Here is a 15,269-nt window from a genome sequence, read left to right on the forward strand (position 1 = left end):
CCTCCCTTCCTCCTTCCCTCCTCCCTCCCTCCCTCCCTTCCTCCTTCCTTCTCTCCTTCCTTCCTTCCCTCCCTCCTTCTTCTCTCCCTCCTTCCTCCCTCCCTCCTTCCTTCCTTCCCTCCTTCCTTCACTCCTTCCTTCCTTTCTTCACTCATTCCTCCCTCCCTCCCTCCCTCCTTCCTCCCTCCCTCCTTCCTTCCTTCCCTCCTTTTTCTCTCCCTCCCTCATTTCTTCCCTCCTTCCTTCCCTCCCTCCCTCCCTCCTTCCCCCCTCTCTCCTTCCCTCCCTCCTTCCCTCCCTCCTTCCCTCCCTCCTTTACTCCCTCCTTCCCTCCCTCCTTCCTCCCTTCCTTCCCTCCCTCCCTCCTTCCTTCCTTCCTTCCCTCCTTCCTTCCTTCCCTCCTTCCTTCACTCCTTCCCTCCTTCATTCCCTCCTTCCTTCCTTCCTTTCACTCCTTCCTTCCTCTCTCCCTCCCTCCTTCCCTCCCTCCCTCCTTCATTCACTCTGTCATTCACTCCTTCATCGCTCCCTCAGTCACTCATCACTCACTCCATAAATAAGCATTGCAAAAGACTTGAAGGATCATCCCTAAGAAATACTTTGTAGCAGAAAATGGGCTAAATCAGCAAACACGGTAAGACTGGGAAGTGGGAAGGCAGGTGCAGCATGACTTTGGGAGTATTCGTTGCCTGGGGACCAAGGGTCGTGCCTGCTCCTCATTCTCCCAGCTCTCCCAGGAGCCCCGGAGGCAGTTGCTAACACAACCAAGTGGATTGTTGTGTTGGAGACCAGCCTGTGACCCTGCGTGAACCACCCGGAGGCACTGGTGCGGGCCCTGCCGTGTGCCAGCTGGGGCAGCCGGGTGGAGGGGAGGTGGGAGGGGGACGGGAGCTTCTCTGTACTTAAAGCCTCTCCCAGAAGCCTCCTTATCACTTCCTCAGTTTACCCTGGCTGGAATGCAGTGACACTATGAAACCTGGCTGCTGGGAGCTGTGGTGGTGGGACATGGGTACAGTGCTGCCCCTGGCCTTGCCCCGCGTGCCCACATGGGAGGGTGCCCTACCCTGCCCTGGGGCCTGACCCTCGTGCCCTCCAAGGGTAGCCGCACTGCTTAGAAAGGGGATTGAGACCTTCTGCCTCCTTTTTGGACCTTGCAGAGGACGTGCCGGTTCCTGGGGGCCAGCTCCAGGCTGGTCTCTTGACCTGGGTGAATGGACAGAGAGAGAGAGATATAGCCAGAGACGCAGATGATTTTTGCCTGGCCTCTACACACCCTTGCCCGTGCCCTCATTTTCCCCAGAAAACTGCTGCTGTTCCCAGAACCCCACTCACGGTTCCCTCCTCTGTGGGACCTGCCCTTTTGTGTCGGTTCCTTCCTAACCTGTGCCTCTTTACAAACCTCTGTGGTGACGCTTGCCAGATCACCGGAGCACACGCCCCGGCGAGGCCGGCCACGGCCACCTTCCGTGCATCTTGGTGCTGGCGTCAGGCTTCGGCTGGCCCCGGGCAGGAGCTCAGCGTCATCGGTCATGTGGGGTCCCAGTGGCCGGGCCAGCTGTGGGGGCGGGGTTCCTCACCTGGGGCCTTTGGCTCTGTGATCGCCCCCCTGCCTGGAGGCGGCCCCTCCCTGGGTGGCCTCCATGCGAAGTTCCTGGGCTTGTGTCCCAGCTCTTCCCACCCCTGTGAGGCCCTGCTCTCACGGCCCCTCCTTGTGCCAGCCTCTCAGAGCTGTCTGTCTTTGGCTGTGACATCTGATAGCATTCATAGCCGATCACAGGTCAACATCGTACAGGGCTGCACGGCTACAGGGAGGCTCCCTCCCCACGAAGCGACGATGCTGACCGGAGCCCTGAACGTAGGGTCCTGGGTATTCAGGGCTGTCTTTGCTAAATCATTGTTAAATGAGGATTTATCTAGAGAATGCATGAGCTGCTCATAGCTTATGGTGGTGACTGCTTTATACTTGTCTTTAATAGAGGAGGATCCGTGTGCTCTTTACTTTTGGTTCTTCTGTGGCTCTTAAGTAATTACATCATCCGTGTTACAATCCTCAGAGGGGACAACATCCCAGAAGGAAGCCTGCCAGCCCAGGAACGGTCATTGCCCAAGGACCAGCAGAACATCCCAGAAGGATGCCCACCATCCCAGGAACAGTCCTTGTCTGAGGGCCAGCGGAACATCCCAGAAGGATGCCCACCATCCCAGGAACAGTCATTGTCTGAGGGCCAGCGGAACATCCCAGAAGGATGCCCACCATCCCAGGAACAGTCCTTGCCTGAGGACCAGCGGAACATCCCAGAAGGAAGCTCACCAGCCTTCAGTAAGTGGTTATTTCCTGAGGGCCAGCAGCAGAACACTCCAGAAGGAAGCCTGGCAGCCCTCAGAGAAAAGTCATTGTCCAAGGACCAGCAGAACACCCTGGAAAGAAGCCCGACAACCCAGGAATACTCGTTGTCCCAGGACCAGCAGAACCTCCCAGAGGGATGCCCGCCAGCGCGTGGCCAGTGGTCCTTACCCGAGGCCCAGCGGGACACTGTCTTGGAGAAGGAGGAACGTGCAGCCCCGGAGAGCCTCGTACGGGACCTTGAGGGAAAAAGCGGGTCTGGCCCCGGGGACACGTGGACCTTTGCTTCACGTGAAGACTCTGAAGGCCCGGCTCCAGCAGAGGGTGGGAGCAGAAACCCAGGGGTGCGTGGCCCGCGCCAGGAGGCGCAGCTGGAGGGGGCAGGTGTGAGCAGTGCCGGTGGTTCAAACCATCGGGCTGATTCTGTCATGCCCAGGCCCCATGCTGCAGGCCAGCCGGCGGGACAGCGCCTCCTGCCGTGCTACCCCAGGCGCGGGGCTGAGCAGAACGCGCAGCCCGGAGGCCCCCCCAGGGCAGGGCCACCCTCGTTCTGGAAGCCTGTGCTAGATGAGCCGCGGGCAGGGGAGAGTGACCGAGATGAGCTGCAGACGTGCCTAATTAAGGAGCAGCTGCCCAAGTGGAGCGTCGTGGGGCCACCGGGCGTCTCTCACACGGAGCGCCCCCTCTTCTCTGCCCCTGTGTCGCTGTGTGACCCGGGAGGTGGAGGCCCGCGCAGCCGTGTGGGCGGCTCCGCGGCTTACTACGCACTGGCCACAGACCTCCCCGGGGTCCTGGATGCGGTGCAGGCCCGGGAGGCCGATGGAAATTCATTTTCCTGGAATCTCAAGGAACTCTTTTTCGGTGAACGGACAGACCGAACATCCTCGAACCGTTCCTGTACCGCGTCGGAGCTTGTGGAGATGGCCTCTCCTTCGCTGGCGGGCTCTGACGCAGACCTGAGTGGTCCGCACGGGCCCGGGTCACAAGTTCTGGACGACAGAGAGCTGTTGCTCCTGACGGGCACCTGCTTGCGTCTTGGTGAAGTCCAGCAGCCTCGCGAGAGCTGTCTGGGGCGCGGCCCGGCCGAGCCCTCTGAGACCCGTCTGGCGTCCTCAGGACCCTGCAAAGCGAGGGGCAGAGAGAACCCCACCTGCGTCCTTCCCACGCCGGGAGCTGGCTCCGTGGAGGTGTGCCCGTTGGAGGAGCCCAGGCTGAGCTTCCAGGTCACCTCCACGCCTGTGAAAGGGGACAGCCCGGCGATGCCCGGGGCCCCTCTGCAGCATGAGATCCAGGAGGGCACCTATTCCGGCAGCTGTTACCACCGAGACGGCTCGTGGCTGAGTATGTGGCGGGCGGCTGCTGTGGGAGCACGGCACGGCCGGTGCAGGGACTCCCTCGTCCCGGTGTCTGATGTGGCTGCGCCCCCTGAATAGTTGGGGCAGAAACGATGCACTAAAGGATCTGCAGTGAGAGCTTATCCCTTGAAAAGTAGGGTGACGAGTGCACGTGCTAGGGAAGGGTGGAGCCTGCGGTCCCTTCCTGGGAGCTGCTCCGTGCACCAGGGGACAGGTTCTGCCGGCCCCGACCTCCACGGTCACCCTGGGCAGCGAGGTGCTCTGTGGCCCCACATGTGCTGCTGGGGCTCTGGCGCCTGATGCGCTGTGCGCTAGGAGGCAGTGTTCTTGTCGGGCCCCTTCACTTGCCCCTGGGAGGCGAGTATGTTCGTGATTTCTTAGCAGATTATCTCCTGATTTCTTAGCAGATCCACATCATTTTCACCAGTCGTTTCCTTACTGCTGACTTCACAGTGTCGATCACTAAGGCTTTTTCCCTAACCTTAAAAAGGTCCTACAAGTAATATGTGTTTTCCGTAGATGTACTAGAAAACACAAACAAAAAGAAAATAAAGCCACCTGTAAATGCCCTCCCCCAAGATGACCCCGTTTGTTTTGGCGCGTACCTTGGAGGCCGTGTAAAAATGCGCAGACGTGTATCCAAACCACGTGGGCTTTGTACGTACGCGCACGTGTGGTCGCAGGAAGTGCCATAGGCACGTACACGTTCCACCGAGGCCGCTCACATTCCTGGCAGCTGTCTCCGGGCTTCCCCCCTCGTCCGAGTGTGGGTGCCCCTGCCCGCCCCGCCCGGTGCACGGTGGAGCTGTCGTGGTGACCCTCCCTCCCCTCCAGGTGTGCAGTTTGAGGTGAAGCGGGTGGAGCTCCAGGGCTCCGCGACCCTGTTCTGCTGCTGGCTCGTGAAAGACCTGCTACGCAGCCACCGGGACTCGGCCGCGCGGACCCGCCTGCTCCTGGCCAGCCTGCCCAGCTCCAGCCACTCCATGTGCGAGCTTTCTGGACCCAGCACAGGGGAGGTGGGTGTCTGCGGTCAGCTCCCACCTTGCACCTGCCGCGTGGTGTGGGAACCGGTGCTGCCCGGCTTTTCTCTCTTTCTCTCCGCTTCCTCTGCGACGGGAGGGAGGTCCAGGCGCGCCTTTTTGGGCCTGTCTTCTAAGTTCGTGGGTAAGTCGGAAGCCAGACGTGGAATCTTAGACCTGAGTTTGCCCCGTGTGCGGGGCGGGGTATAAACACGCTCGGGTGTGTGTGCCCATCTGGGCCAACCGGGAGAGCACTTCTCAGGCCAGGTAGCCCCAGGACACGGGAGGAGGGGGGACGGGGACCGGATGACGCGAGCCTGCCTGCTGCTGGTCACACGTGGCCCCTCGGGCGTCCCGTTTCATTCACAGATGCTCAGGAGCAAGCCCTGGTTTGAGGAGCCTCCGACGGCTCTGGAGGTGGAGGGGCTGGCCGCCTGCGAGGGCGCGTACTCCCGCAAGTACAGCACGCTAAGCCCACTGGGCAGCGGGGCCTTCGGCTTCGTGTGGACCGCGGTGGACAGAGAGGAGAATAAGGAGGTACTGTGGCTCCTGGGCCGTGCGCAGCAACGGGGCCGCTCCGGTGCGTCTTTGGCCTCAGTGCTGTGGCACGGGGCAGGAGGCGTCCTCCGTGGAAAGCACTGGCACACCGGCTGGCCCGGAGGGCACCCAAGGCAGCGCACACGTTCCCCCCTTGGCCATCCTGCCCGCCGCTTCGGGGCCATGTGGGCTTCGCGCGTGCCTCTCCCTCGGGGGCTGATATCTATTGATTTTCAGGTTGGGACACGCCAGGCTTCCTTCTGTGGTCTCAGGGGGCGTGGCCATTCTTACTTATTCCTCGTCCACCTGAGCCGAGGCCTCGCTGCCCCTCCTCCCACATCCTGTTGAGACTGCGGGTGTAGCTGCCCAGCGTTTTGTGATTTGAGGGAATCGACATGGTGACCGTCCTGCCAGTCCCTGTGAACACTGTGACACTGCCCAGGTGTCCCCGTGCCACCTACTGGTTTCTGGGAGACCGTGTACTCAGGGGGTCCTTTGACCTGTTGGCTGTTACCAGCACATGTTGGGGTTGACACATTGTGTGTCTGTGCGAGACCCTTGCGGTCCTGACGTGTTTTCGTGGGTCCCCCAGAGCTCCAGGTGAGCGGCTCAGGAGCAGGCTGCCGCTTGCTGCGTCCCTGCCATCGCGGCCACTCCGTTCCCTTCTCGATGGATCCTTCTGGGGAGGGTGTTTCATTGGTTTGCAGCTCGCTGAGACTTGGCTTGAAGAATGAGCGCTGAGTTCTGTCTGGTAGTGAGTGGTTGACATGATCACACCCTTGGTTTCTCTGTTCAGTAACACCGATCAGCTTGTGTTTTCCAGAATCAGCCCTTGGTTCTGTTACAATATTCTCTTACCGCGTTGCTGAATTTGGCTTGCTGATATTGCTACTTGGGATTCTTTTTCATTTATATTTCATCCATGAGTTTTCTCTCTCTTCTGACATCAGCGTGACGCGAGGCCTGTGGAGTTAGCGCTTTCGTGTCAGCGGGGTGTCTGTCCGCCTGTTCAGACCTGCATGTTTCTTTCAGCCGCATGCTGTGGTTTTCCGTGTGCAAGTCCGTGTGCGGGTGACGTGCAGCTGCGTCTGCTCGCTCGGCCATCCTAGTTCTTGTGTTTGCCCTCTCTCGTCTTTGCGAGACTTGCCAAAGAAGTGTCTGTTTTGTTAACCAGATATTTGTTTTGTTTTCTTTGAACTTGTCTTCTTGTACCTTCTGGGAGTTAATTGTGCTGTATTTCTAGCTTATCGGATCGGAGGTGTCTCGTGGAGCCATTACTGAGTGACAAGGCCCCTGCAGGGCGGTTGGTGGTGGCGCGGGCCGCTCTTGCCACCTGTGTTTGCAGGGGCTTCATTCTCTAGTCCTCGTGAGGCGGGTCTTGCTCTTGGTTGGGTCAGTGACCCGACAGACCACGGGGCTTTCTTTGGACCGCTCTGCCTAAAGGAAGAGGAAAGAAGCTGCCGAGAGTCCTTCTCTTGGTTTGAAAAGAAACACATGAGTAGTTTCACCTTCCAGAACACAGATGTCAGCCTAAATATTACTGGGCCAGCAAACGATGAAGGAAAGCAGCCAATCAGAAAACAGCCCTGCACGGGTGAGGTGCCCGTTTGAGGGCCAAGCGCTGCTCTGCAGTCTCAGTCCGCGGGACAGGATGGGAGGACTGCCATCCCGACACAGTGGCTCTTGTGACCCAGGACCCGCGGTGTCTCTCCGCGTGTTCAGACCAGCATGTTTCTTTCAGCCGCGTGCCATGGTTTTCCATGTGCAAATCCTGTCCTCCTTTTCTTAAATTGGTGTCACTTCTATATCCAGTCTCTTCTCTTTCTTGTGTCTAGTTTTCTTTTGCTGGAATGTGCGTTACTAATTTCCTAGGAAGGACACTTTGAGTTCTTACATGTTTTCTGATTTGTTTCCCTTCCATTTCAGGGGCGATGCGCCCTCCCTATCCCTCTCCGAACGTGTGAGCCCACATCTGCTGTCATCTAGCATTTATTTGAAGAGCCATCTGATGTTTTTCCTTTCTGATTTTTTTAATTTACTTAAAAATTCTCTTTAAAGTTTACTTATTTTGAGAGAGAGAGAAAGAGCATGTGAGCGAGCAGGAGAGGGGCAGAGGGAGAGGGAGAGAGAATCCCAAGCAGGCTCCGTGCTGGAGCCTGTCAACACAGAGCCCGACAGCACAGAACCCGATGCGAGGCTTGAACTTAGATCATGACCTGAGCTGAAACCAAGAGTCAGATGCTTAACGGAGCTACCCAGGCGCCCCCGGAATTTTTTCTTTTAATCTTTGGACTTCATACGTTTCACCAGGATGTATTTCTGCGTGTGTGTGTGTGTGTGTGTGTGTGCACGCGCGCATGTGTGTCGTTTATTCTTGCTTGATGCTTGGTGAGACTTTGATCTGAATGTTTAAAGCTTTCTTTACCTTAAGAGAATGTATTCCTTTGTTCTGTTAATTCTTTCTTTTCCTTCTTTTTCGCTCTGTACTTTCCCCTGAAGCCCCTCTTACGTGTGTGTTGCAGCCCATGGCAGCAGGCTTCCTGCTGGTCTGCTCGAACCCTGTGGTGGGACGGCCACAGCCTCTGCGTGCCCCCCCACCCCCGCTGGCCACGCCCCTGGGTGCGCAGGGCTTCAGCCTTGCTTCCCTCATTTTCTTGCCTTCCCTCACGTGTCTCCTCCAGCCTATTGAATCACAGGGCCCTCTCTCCACAGGATCCTTAGGATCTGACCACTTGTCACCACTGATGGCCAGCACTAACCCATCACCTTTTTCTCGAGGTCACGTGAGGGCTGACCGGGTGCTGCACGTGCTCCTTGCTGTCCCTCCTGCCTCTGCGTGCTCCCCTCCCACTCGCTGCCCCTCCGGCGGGTCCCCTCAGCTGTCCCTTCTCGGGGAGCCTCCCTACCTGCTTCCCTGCTCACCCGGTGCACTGGGCACGCTGTGTGTTGGCCGTGCCCCCCGCAGCCGATGAGCCGGTGAGGTGGGGCTCGGGGGCCATCTTGTGGGGTCTCCCGCCGGCCGTCTCTGCTCCCCGCTTGGCCCCTCGGCCACGCGCCCGGCCCTCATCGGCACGGTGCTCGTCTCCTCCCCGTGACCTTTGCCATCATCCTGAGCAGTGATGCTGTTTCTCTTGTGTTGGCCTGTGTCCGTCAGGCTTGCTGGACTCCACTGGGCTCCAGCTGATGTGAGTGGTGGCCTTCGTGTTCCCAGTCCTCAGGCCTCCTCGTTCGTCTCCTGGGTCGGGGCACCTGTCCCTTACTTGAGAAATGGGGGTGCTGGGGCTTCTGAGGGGCACCTGCTGCAAGGTCTCTGGCCCAGGCTGTGGCTCCTCAGCTCCCGGGCCCCTCCATCATGCCCTCGCATCCACCTTAAGTGGGCAGGTGTCCTCAGCCCTGCTGGCCAGCTGCTGGTGTGCCTGTGTGTTCCTCGTGCCGGGCGGGGGTCACTACTAGGTTCCTCTCTCCCGTCCCTGGATTCAGGGGAGGTACGCGTGGAGGTTACCCTCCCCTGCACTGCGATGCAGCAGTGGGCACCAGGCTTGAGGGGACGCGGAGGCACGCTGGCGGTCGCTTCTCCCCTCTGTCTTCCTCGCAGGTGGTGGTGAAGTTTATTAAGAAGGAGAAAGTGTTGGAGGATTGTTGGATTGAGGATCCCAAACTTGGAAAAGTTACTTTGGAGATTGCGATTCTGTCCAGGGTGGAGCACGCCAACATCATCAAGGTGGAGTGCTGCTTCTCACTTAGCGGTGTCCCGACGTTGCTTGTGTGAGAAGCTCTTAAGTACGTGGTCTGGAAGGTGTCTCGGCAGGCCCAGACCTGACTTTGTCTTTTTGCAGGTGGTGGACGTATTTGAAAACCAAGAGTTCTTTCAGCTGGTGATGGAGAAGCACGGCTCCGGCCTGGACCTCTTTGCGTTCATCGACCGCCACCCCGGCCTGGACGAGCCCCTGGCGAGCTACATCTTCCGACAGGTGAGCAGGCTGGCGCCGTGCTGGGGAGGTGACGGGCTTGGGCACGGGGCTCTGAGGCCGCGCAGATGTGGCTTCACACGCACTTCTCTCACAAGCTGGGGTCTAGCCTTTAGATTTTGGATTTGACGGAGCAAGATACATAATAAGATATACATTGGAGGCCAGATGCCGTCCTGGACCATTCGGAGATGGAAGCTTATTTATATTCCTACAGCACCCGTGCCAATTGCAAACTTAGCCAGAAATATTCCTACGGTACCCACGCCAATTGCAAAACTTGGCCAGCAAAGCTGTTGGATTAAGGTTTGAGGCCTGTGCCTCTGATCGGAATCCTCGTCTCCCAGCAGGAAACCATTGCTAATCTGTGCAGCAGGGATCATGATAGTGCTGGCGTGGGAAGGCTAGGAGGGTTAGCTCAGAGCCTCTAAGGCACTTGTGCGGCATGGTGTCCCGCACATTGTAACTGCTCGATCAATAGTAGCTGTCCGGTCAGTTAAAGTAATCAGTAAAGGTTGAGATTCTAGCAATCTCATTTTACAGTGTTTGTTTTGGTCTCTTTATATCTGTTTATGTATTGACCTTGTCCGTTTATTCTTTTACTGGAACAGGAGACTGATCAGCGAAATAGAAAGGCATGCTGGGAGATAGAGAGGTTGGGGAGGGGGTGGAGAGGAGACAGTAATTCTTGTTTTGAGGAGACGGTGGTGATTTCATTTTAGACTGTTCCAAGCACCCTGGAAAGAGTGGAGAAATAATCTGGAAGGCCGGGGGCAGAGGGGAGTGAACAAGTCCCAGGTTTGCTCTCTGATTGTTTCCTGGTGATGACTTAATTTCTAATGACAGCTTCCATAAATTGACATTTTGTACCCAGAGCTGTAAAATCCCAGAAGCTATTGGATTTCTGAAATTAACTTTCTCAGGCACCTACTTATAAATTTCAGGCATCATGATTCTGCTCAAAGACCGTCGTCCCTTTTTCCCTCTTCCTGTTTTGCAAGATTACATACCCATCTACCTTAATGCATAGCAAAGATTTGTTTTTGAAATCTTCATGGCAGGCAGTCCTATGACAACAGGAGTCACTTGTTAATAGCTGGTGTCTCTCAGTTGTTAATTCTGGGGCAACTGACATAGATAAATATAGTGTCCTCTACTTTATAATTTTTCAAGAAGTATCTGTAGCCCTTCTGTAAATTTACATGCGTAAGTGCTACATATGTAGGTGCGTATGGATTCATGATTTTATAGAGAAATACCATTATATATTAGCATATGTATGTAGAGTGCCAGTTATCAGTGAATTGCTTCTCAGCTCCAGATCCACCAAGGGCCCACTCAGCGGCCAGCTCTCCTATGCAGCGAGGGGGAGGGAGGACCTACAGTATATTGTCACAACCGTACCCTTTCAGAGCGGGAACTATTGCATAAGGCTTGTTGGAATGAAGCCCACTTCCAGTGGACTTACTTTACATCTGCCTCCGTGAGAGCCCCACACAGTGTGGCTGATGCTCGGTGCTGCTCTCTGAGAAGCTGCTAGAGCCCAGAAGTAGGAGTTTGGAGACTTGGCCTACGCTCCCAGCTCTGCCCCCACGCACTGCGTGAACTCTGGGCAGGGTCCTTTCCTTCCCTGTGAACCGACGGTGTCAGACTCCGTCTTTCTCCAGGGCCTCCTCCCGTTGAACGCCCAGACCACCCTCAGTACGGTGCCCACTGTGTGTCTTTGTAGCTTCTGCTTGTGGTCTGTCTTTCCTCCTGAGATTGTCACGATGTGTATTGAGGGGTGAGTGAATGTCTGCTGGGAAGGCTTCTCAGCGTGGAGAGAACTTGAGAATCAGTGTTTGTCTGGTGGGGGCACAAAGTGTCAGCTACACAAGATGACTAAGTCCTGTTTCATAGCTAATAATACTGTAGTGCAGACTCAGAAATTGGCTTAGTGTAGATCTTATGTTGAGTGTCCTTATCGCAAATAATAATAATGAAATTTTATTTTTTTCATTTATTTTTTTTAACTTTTTTTTAACGTTTTTATATTTTATTTTTGAGAGCCTGAGAAACAGAGCACGAGTGGGGGAGGGGCAGAGAGAGAAGGAGACACAGAATCAGAAGCAGGCTCCAGGCTCCGAGCTGTCAGCACAGAGCCCGATGCAGGGCTCGAGCTCATGAGCCGTGAGATCATGACCTGAGCCGAAGTCAGACGCTCAACTGACTGAGCTACCCAGGCGCCTGCTTTTTAATTTTTTTTAACATTTATTTTTGAGAGAGAGAGAGAGAGAGAGACAGAGAACAGAGCACAACTGGGGGAGGGGCAGAGAGAGAGAGACACACACGCACAGAATCTGAAGCAGGCTCCAGGTTCTGAGCTGTCAGCACAGAGTCCGGTGTGGGGCTCGAACTCACGAACTGTGAGATCATGGCCTGAGCCGAAGTCGGACGCTTAACCAGCTCAGCCGCCCAGCCGCCCAGCCGCCCAGCCGCCCAGGTGCTCCGAAATTTTAAAGAAGAATCAGGTGCTGGTGCTCCTGCCGGCGGTGGGACAGGCCGGCCACGCCAAGCACCCCACCTGGACCTGCTTTGCCTACGCTGAGCTGGGCGGCGTCTGCAGCATCCAGCCTTCTTTCTTGTCACCCACGCGTGATAAACCAGACAATAGGCTCTTAGCTTCGTTACTGTTTCTTTCTTTGCAGTTAATCCTTATTTTAAATGCATGTTTTACTTGACTTGCTTTTTTAAAAAGTCCCTGTGGCCCCGATTGCAGCTGGTGTCGGCAGTGGCCTACCTGCGCTCCAAGAGCATCATTCACCGGGACATCAAGGACGAGAACATCGTGATCGCGGAGGACTTTACCATCAAGCTGATCGACTTCGGCTCTGCTGCCTACCTGGAGAAGGGCAGGCTGTTTCACACGTTCTGTGGGACCATCGAGTACTGTGCGCCCGAGGTGCTCCTGGGAAACCCGTACGTACGTGCTGCGCGGCAGCCCGGCCTCGCGCCTTCCGTCGGGGCCCTGCCACCCGCGGGACTTTAGGTGGGAAACTGTTTCAGTTTGCGCCTCTTGGTGACAGGGCCGCCGACTGATTATGAGCGTTTTGTGGTCCGTGGGCAGGCAGGCAAAGTAAGGCTGGTTACGGGATGCTGGGCGGTGGCTGCAGGATCTGTTGTGGTATTTTCTCAACTTGTGTGTAGGTCTGGAGTTTTAGAAAACACGAAAGATCAAGATAAGCACAAGAATGAAGAGGGTTTCTCCTCAGTTGGGTTTACTCCTTGTGATGACAGGAATAGCGGCTCTTCCAGTAACCACTGTTGGGGATCGAGCAATGGGAGGTACCGGTGCAGAGGACCGAGTGGCCTGGGGCCTGGCCAGGCCTCCTGCTCCTGCCCCGGAGCCTGCGGGCCACAGGGGGCTCCAGCCAGTGCTCACTAAGCCCTTCCCCTGTCATCCGGCACACTCAGAGCCACCGGACGGGAGGGGAGATTGAAGGGGGATAGTCTAAGAGGGCCTTGGAGTTTCTCTGAAGATGTAATTTGAGCACCTGGTGCCCCCAAGCGTGCCCTTGGCTGCTGTCTCATCCTGTGGTGGCCACCGGGTCGTCAGAGTTGTAGCGGGGGGCTGCACGCCCTGTCCGTGGGATCACGGCATGCGCTCTGTGCTTTGTCTGCCCCCCACCCCACCCCCTGCACCCGGGCTGGGAAGCTCCCACAGGGAAGCGCAGGGTGGTGCTGCACCTCAGTGCCCGCCCGAGGGCGATCCCGCCTTCTCCAGGAGCCCCGGCCCTGCACCGTGCCTGCGCCCTGCTCTCGGGCCTGCACACGCCTTCCTGCGTGCTCCCCCATCTCACCTCACCAGGGGTTTGCTGAGCTCTGATTCTAGGTCCCGTCCTCAGGGACTCCGCTTCCTTCCTCATTGTTTCTGTATCCTTCTCCGCCAAACCGGCCCGCCACTGGGTTTTATACGTAGACTTTTATTGCTTATGCAGTGTCTGTGGCAGCTTTCACGCTGCTGTGGCAGAGTGTAGTGCCGGTGACAGAGGCTGGGTGGCCCACAAGCCGGAAATGTTTGTGTTTGGCCCTTTACAGAAAACGTTTGCTGCCACCTGTGGTACCCTGTTGGATTTTTGTCTTCAGTCTCCAGTATTCTCGAAATCTTTCTTTGCAAAACAACACAAAACAAAAAGTGTCGAACCTGCTTTCCTCGCTCTGGCTTGTGCAGTCTCTCACCCCGCACTTGCCTGAGGTCTGTCCTCCCGGCACCTGTCAGCGTCCAGGGCCCCCCAGCTCGCTCTCCTGCCCCCTGACGTCCTGGACCCTCTTACCGCTCACCAGTGTCTCTCAGCCACGTTGCGTGACTGACTCCGTCTCTGTTCTCCGGGCCGGACCGTCCCCCGAGTGCCAGACCTCCGTGACCATGCGGCTCTGGGGCCAGCTCAGCGGCAGCTCCCCACCTTCTGTGTCACGTGGAGGCGCTGCTTCTCGGGCCAGCTGTGGGGCTTAGGGCAGGGTCACATAAAATGCCTGGCGGAGTGTTGGCATCTCACAGGTGCCGACGAGTGGAAGCCAGGTTAGGTCCTCACGATGATGAAACATGGCGACAAAGCACTATCCCTGTTCCGCCCCCTCCCCCCGCCCCCTCCTCTGGGCCGCTGCTGTTACCTTGGCCCTCCTCCTGCTCCCGTGCAGCTTAGAGCCTCTACTCTGCTGTGCCTTCTCTGCACCTCCTCCAGGAAGCCCTCCCATCAGGAGGTGCTCCACCCTCACATGCCGCACACCCTCCCGTTTGGCAGTGGGCATCTCTCAGCTGCCTGAGCACGAAGGTTTGCTTTTCTCTCTCTCCCCAGCGCGTGGCTGGAGCCGGAGTTGAGGGCGTAGTTGAGGAGGGCTGCAGGACGCGCCGGGGGCGTCCTGTGGGGCGGGCCTGTGGCTCTGGGCTGAGCCCGGGCGTGCCCCGAATGTGGCCGCCACCTCCTTGCAGGTACAAGGGGCCGGAGCTGGAGATGTGGTCACTGGGGGTCACGCTGTACACGCTGATCTTTGAGGAGAACCCTTTCTGCGAGCTGGAGGAGACCATGGAGGCCGTGATCCACCCGCCATATCTGGTGTCAGAAGGTGAGCCTGCGCTGCAGGTGCCGCGGAGACGGCTCAGTCCCCTGCCTCGGGCACAGCGCCCCTTTGTCCGTGCTGATGACCTCATTGCTCTTTCTGTGCCTCTAATGCCGATGTGGACAGAAGGGTAATGTGACCATGACTGAACCGTCATGATAAAGTTATGTGCAGGAGAACCCCCCTTGGGTCCCGGGGGGGCCCGCTTCTGAGACAGACGCTAGCAGCCTGGGAACCTGGCTGTGGCAGTGACTGTAAGGTCAGCACTTGGGTCAGACATTCATCACTTGGGGGCAATGGTGGGACTTGGCCCCCTAGCAGCTGTTGGGAAGCCTGCGGGTTTCTGTTGCACCTCCGGCTCCTGTCGGGGCCACGGGGGGAAAGGGGTGGTGTGCATTTGGGGGAAGGACCAGTGGGCTCAGTGGCCTGGAAATGACTTCCTGTGCCTGGAGTCGGCCCCTTTGGCACCCCAAGTGGAGGAGCCCCAGGGAGGGGGCTGGTAAGAGTTTCACGGGCACTGCTGGCCCGTGGGCTCCGGGGTCCCTTCCAGGCTTGGCATCCTGTGACTCTACAGCACTCGTTTATCCTTACAAGTAGCCGGGTGACGAGCATGAACATCTCGTGCACAGAGTCCGTTTGGAACCAGCTTGGAGTCCAGCCTAACTCCGCTTAGGTTGGAAGCCAGTGTCAGCACTGCCACGAAAACACGCCACAGATTGGGGCTTACACAACAGACAGACATCTATTTCTGTCTGGAGGCTGAGAGGCCAAGATCAGGGTGCCCGCGGATTCGGTTCCTGATGAGAGTACCCACACGCCACGCTCGGTCTCTCTTCTTGCGAGGACACTAACCCTATCACAGGGCCGCACACTCAGATGAAAGACGTCATATAACACCCCCCGCCCCCGTCACCTCCCGAGGGCTCCACCTCCTAACACTGCCCCAGTG

At 57.3% G+C, this 15,269-nt stretch overlaps 1 protein-coding gene across 4 annotated transcripts in view; it reads left to right on the forward strand.

Moving 5' to 3' along the window:
• PASK (PAS domain containing serine/threonine kinase) overlaps nt 1–15,269 on the forward strand; it is a 40,709-nt gene that overhangs the window by 23,441 nt on the left and 1,999 nt on the right. For 2 of the 4 annotated variants that reach the window (XM_058698631.1, XM_058698642.1), the window contains 7 exons: nt 2,055–3,685; nt 4,534–4,715; nt 5,088–5,255; nt 8,851–8,976; nt 9,092–9,226; nt 11,982–12,181; nt 14,193–14,326. In XM_058698631.1, coding sequence (XP_058554614.1) covers nt 2,055–3,685; nt 4,534–4,715; nt 5,088–5,255; nt 8,851–8,976; nt 9,092–9,226; nt 11,982–12,181; nt 14,193–14,326 — 2,576 coding nt within the window. Of the gene's footprint in view, nt 1–2,054; nt 3,686–4,533; nt 4,716–5,087; nt 5,256–8,850; nt 8,977–9,091; nt 9,227–11,981; nt 12,186–14,192; nt 14,327–15,269 lie in introns of all 4 variants that reach the window. The other 2 variants (XR_009253333.1, XM_058698639.1) reach the window with 2 other exon arrangements.

Source organism: Neofelis nebulosa, chromosome 2, assembly GCF_028018385.1.
Source record: "Neofelis nebulosa isolate mNeoNeb1 chromosome 2, mNeoNeb1.pri, whole genome shotgun sequence".
Taxonomy (NCBI): Eukaryota; Metazoa; Chordata; class Mammalia; order Carnivora; family Felidae; genus Neofelis; species Neofelis nebulosa.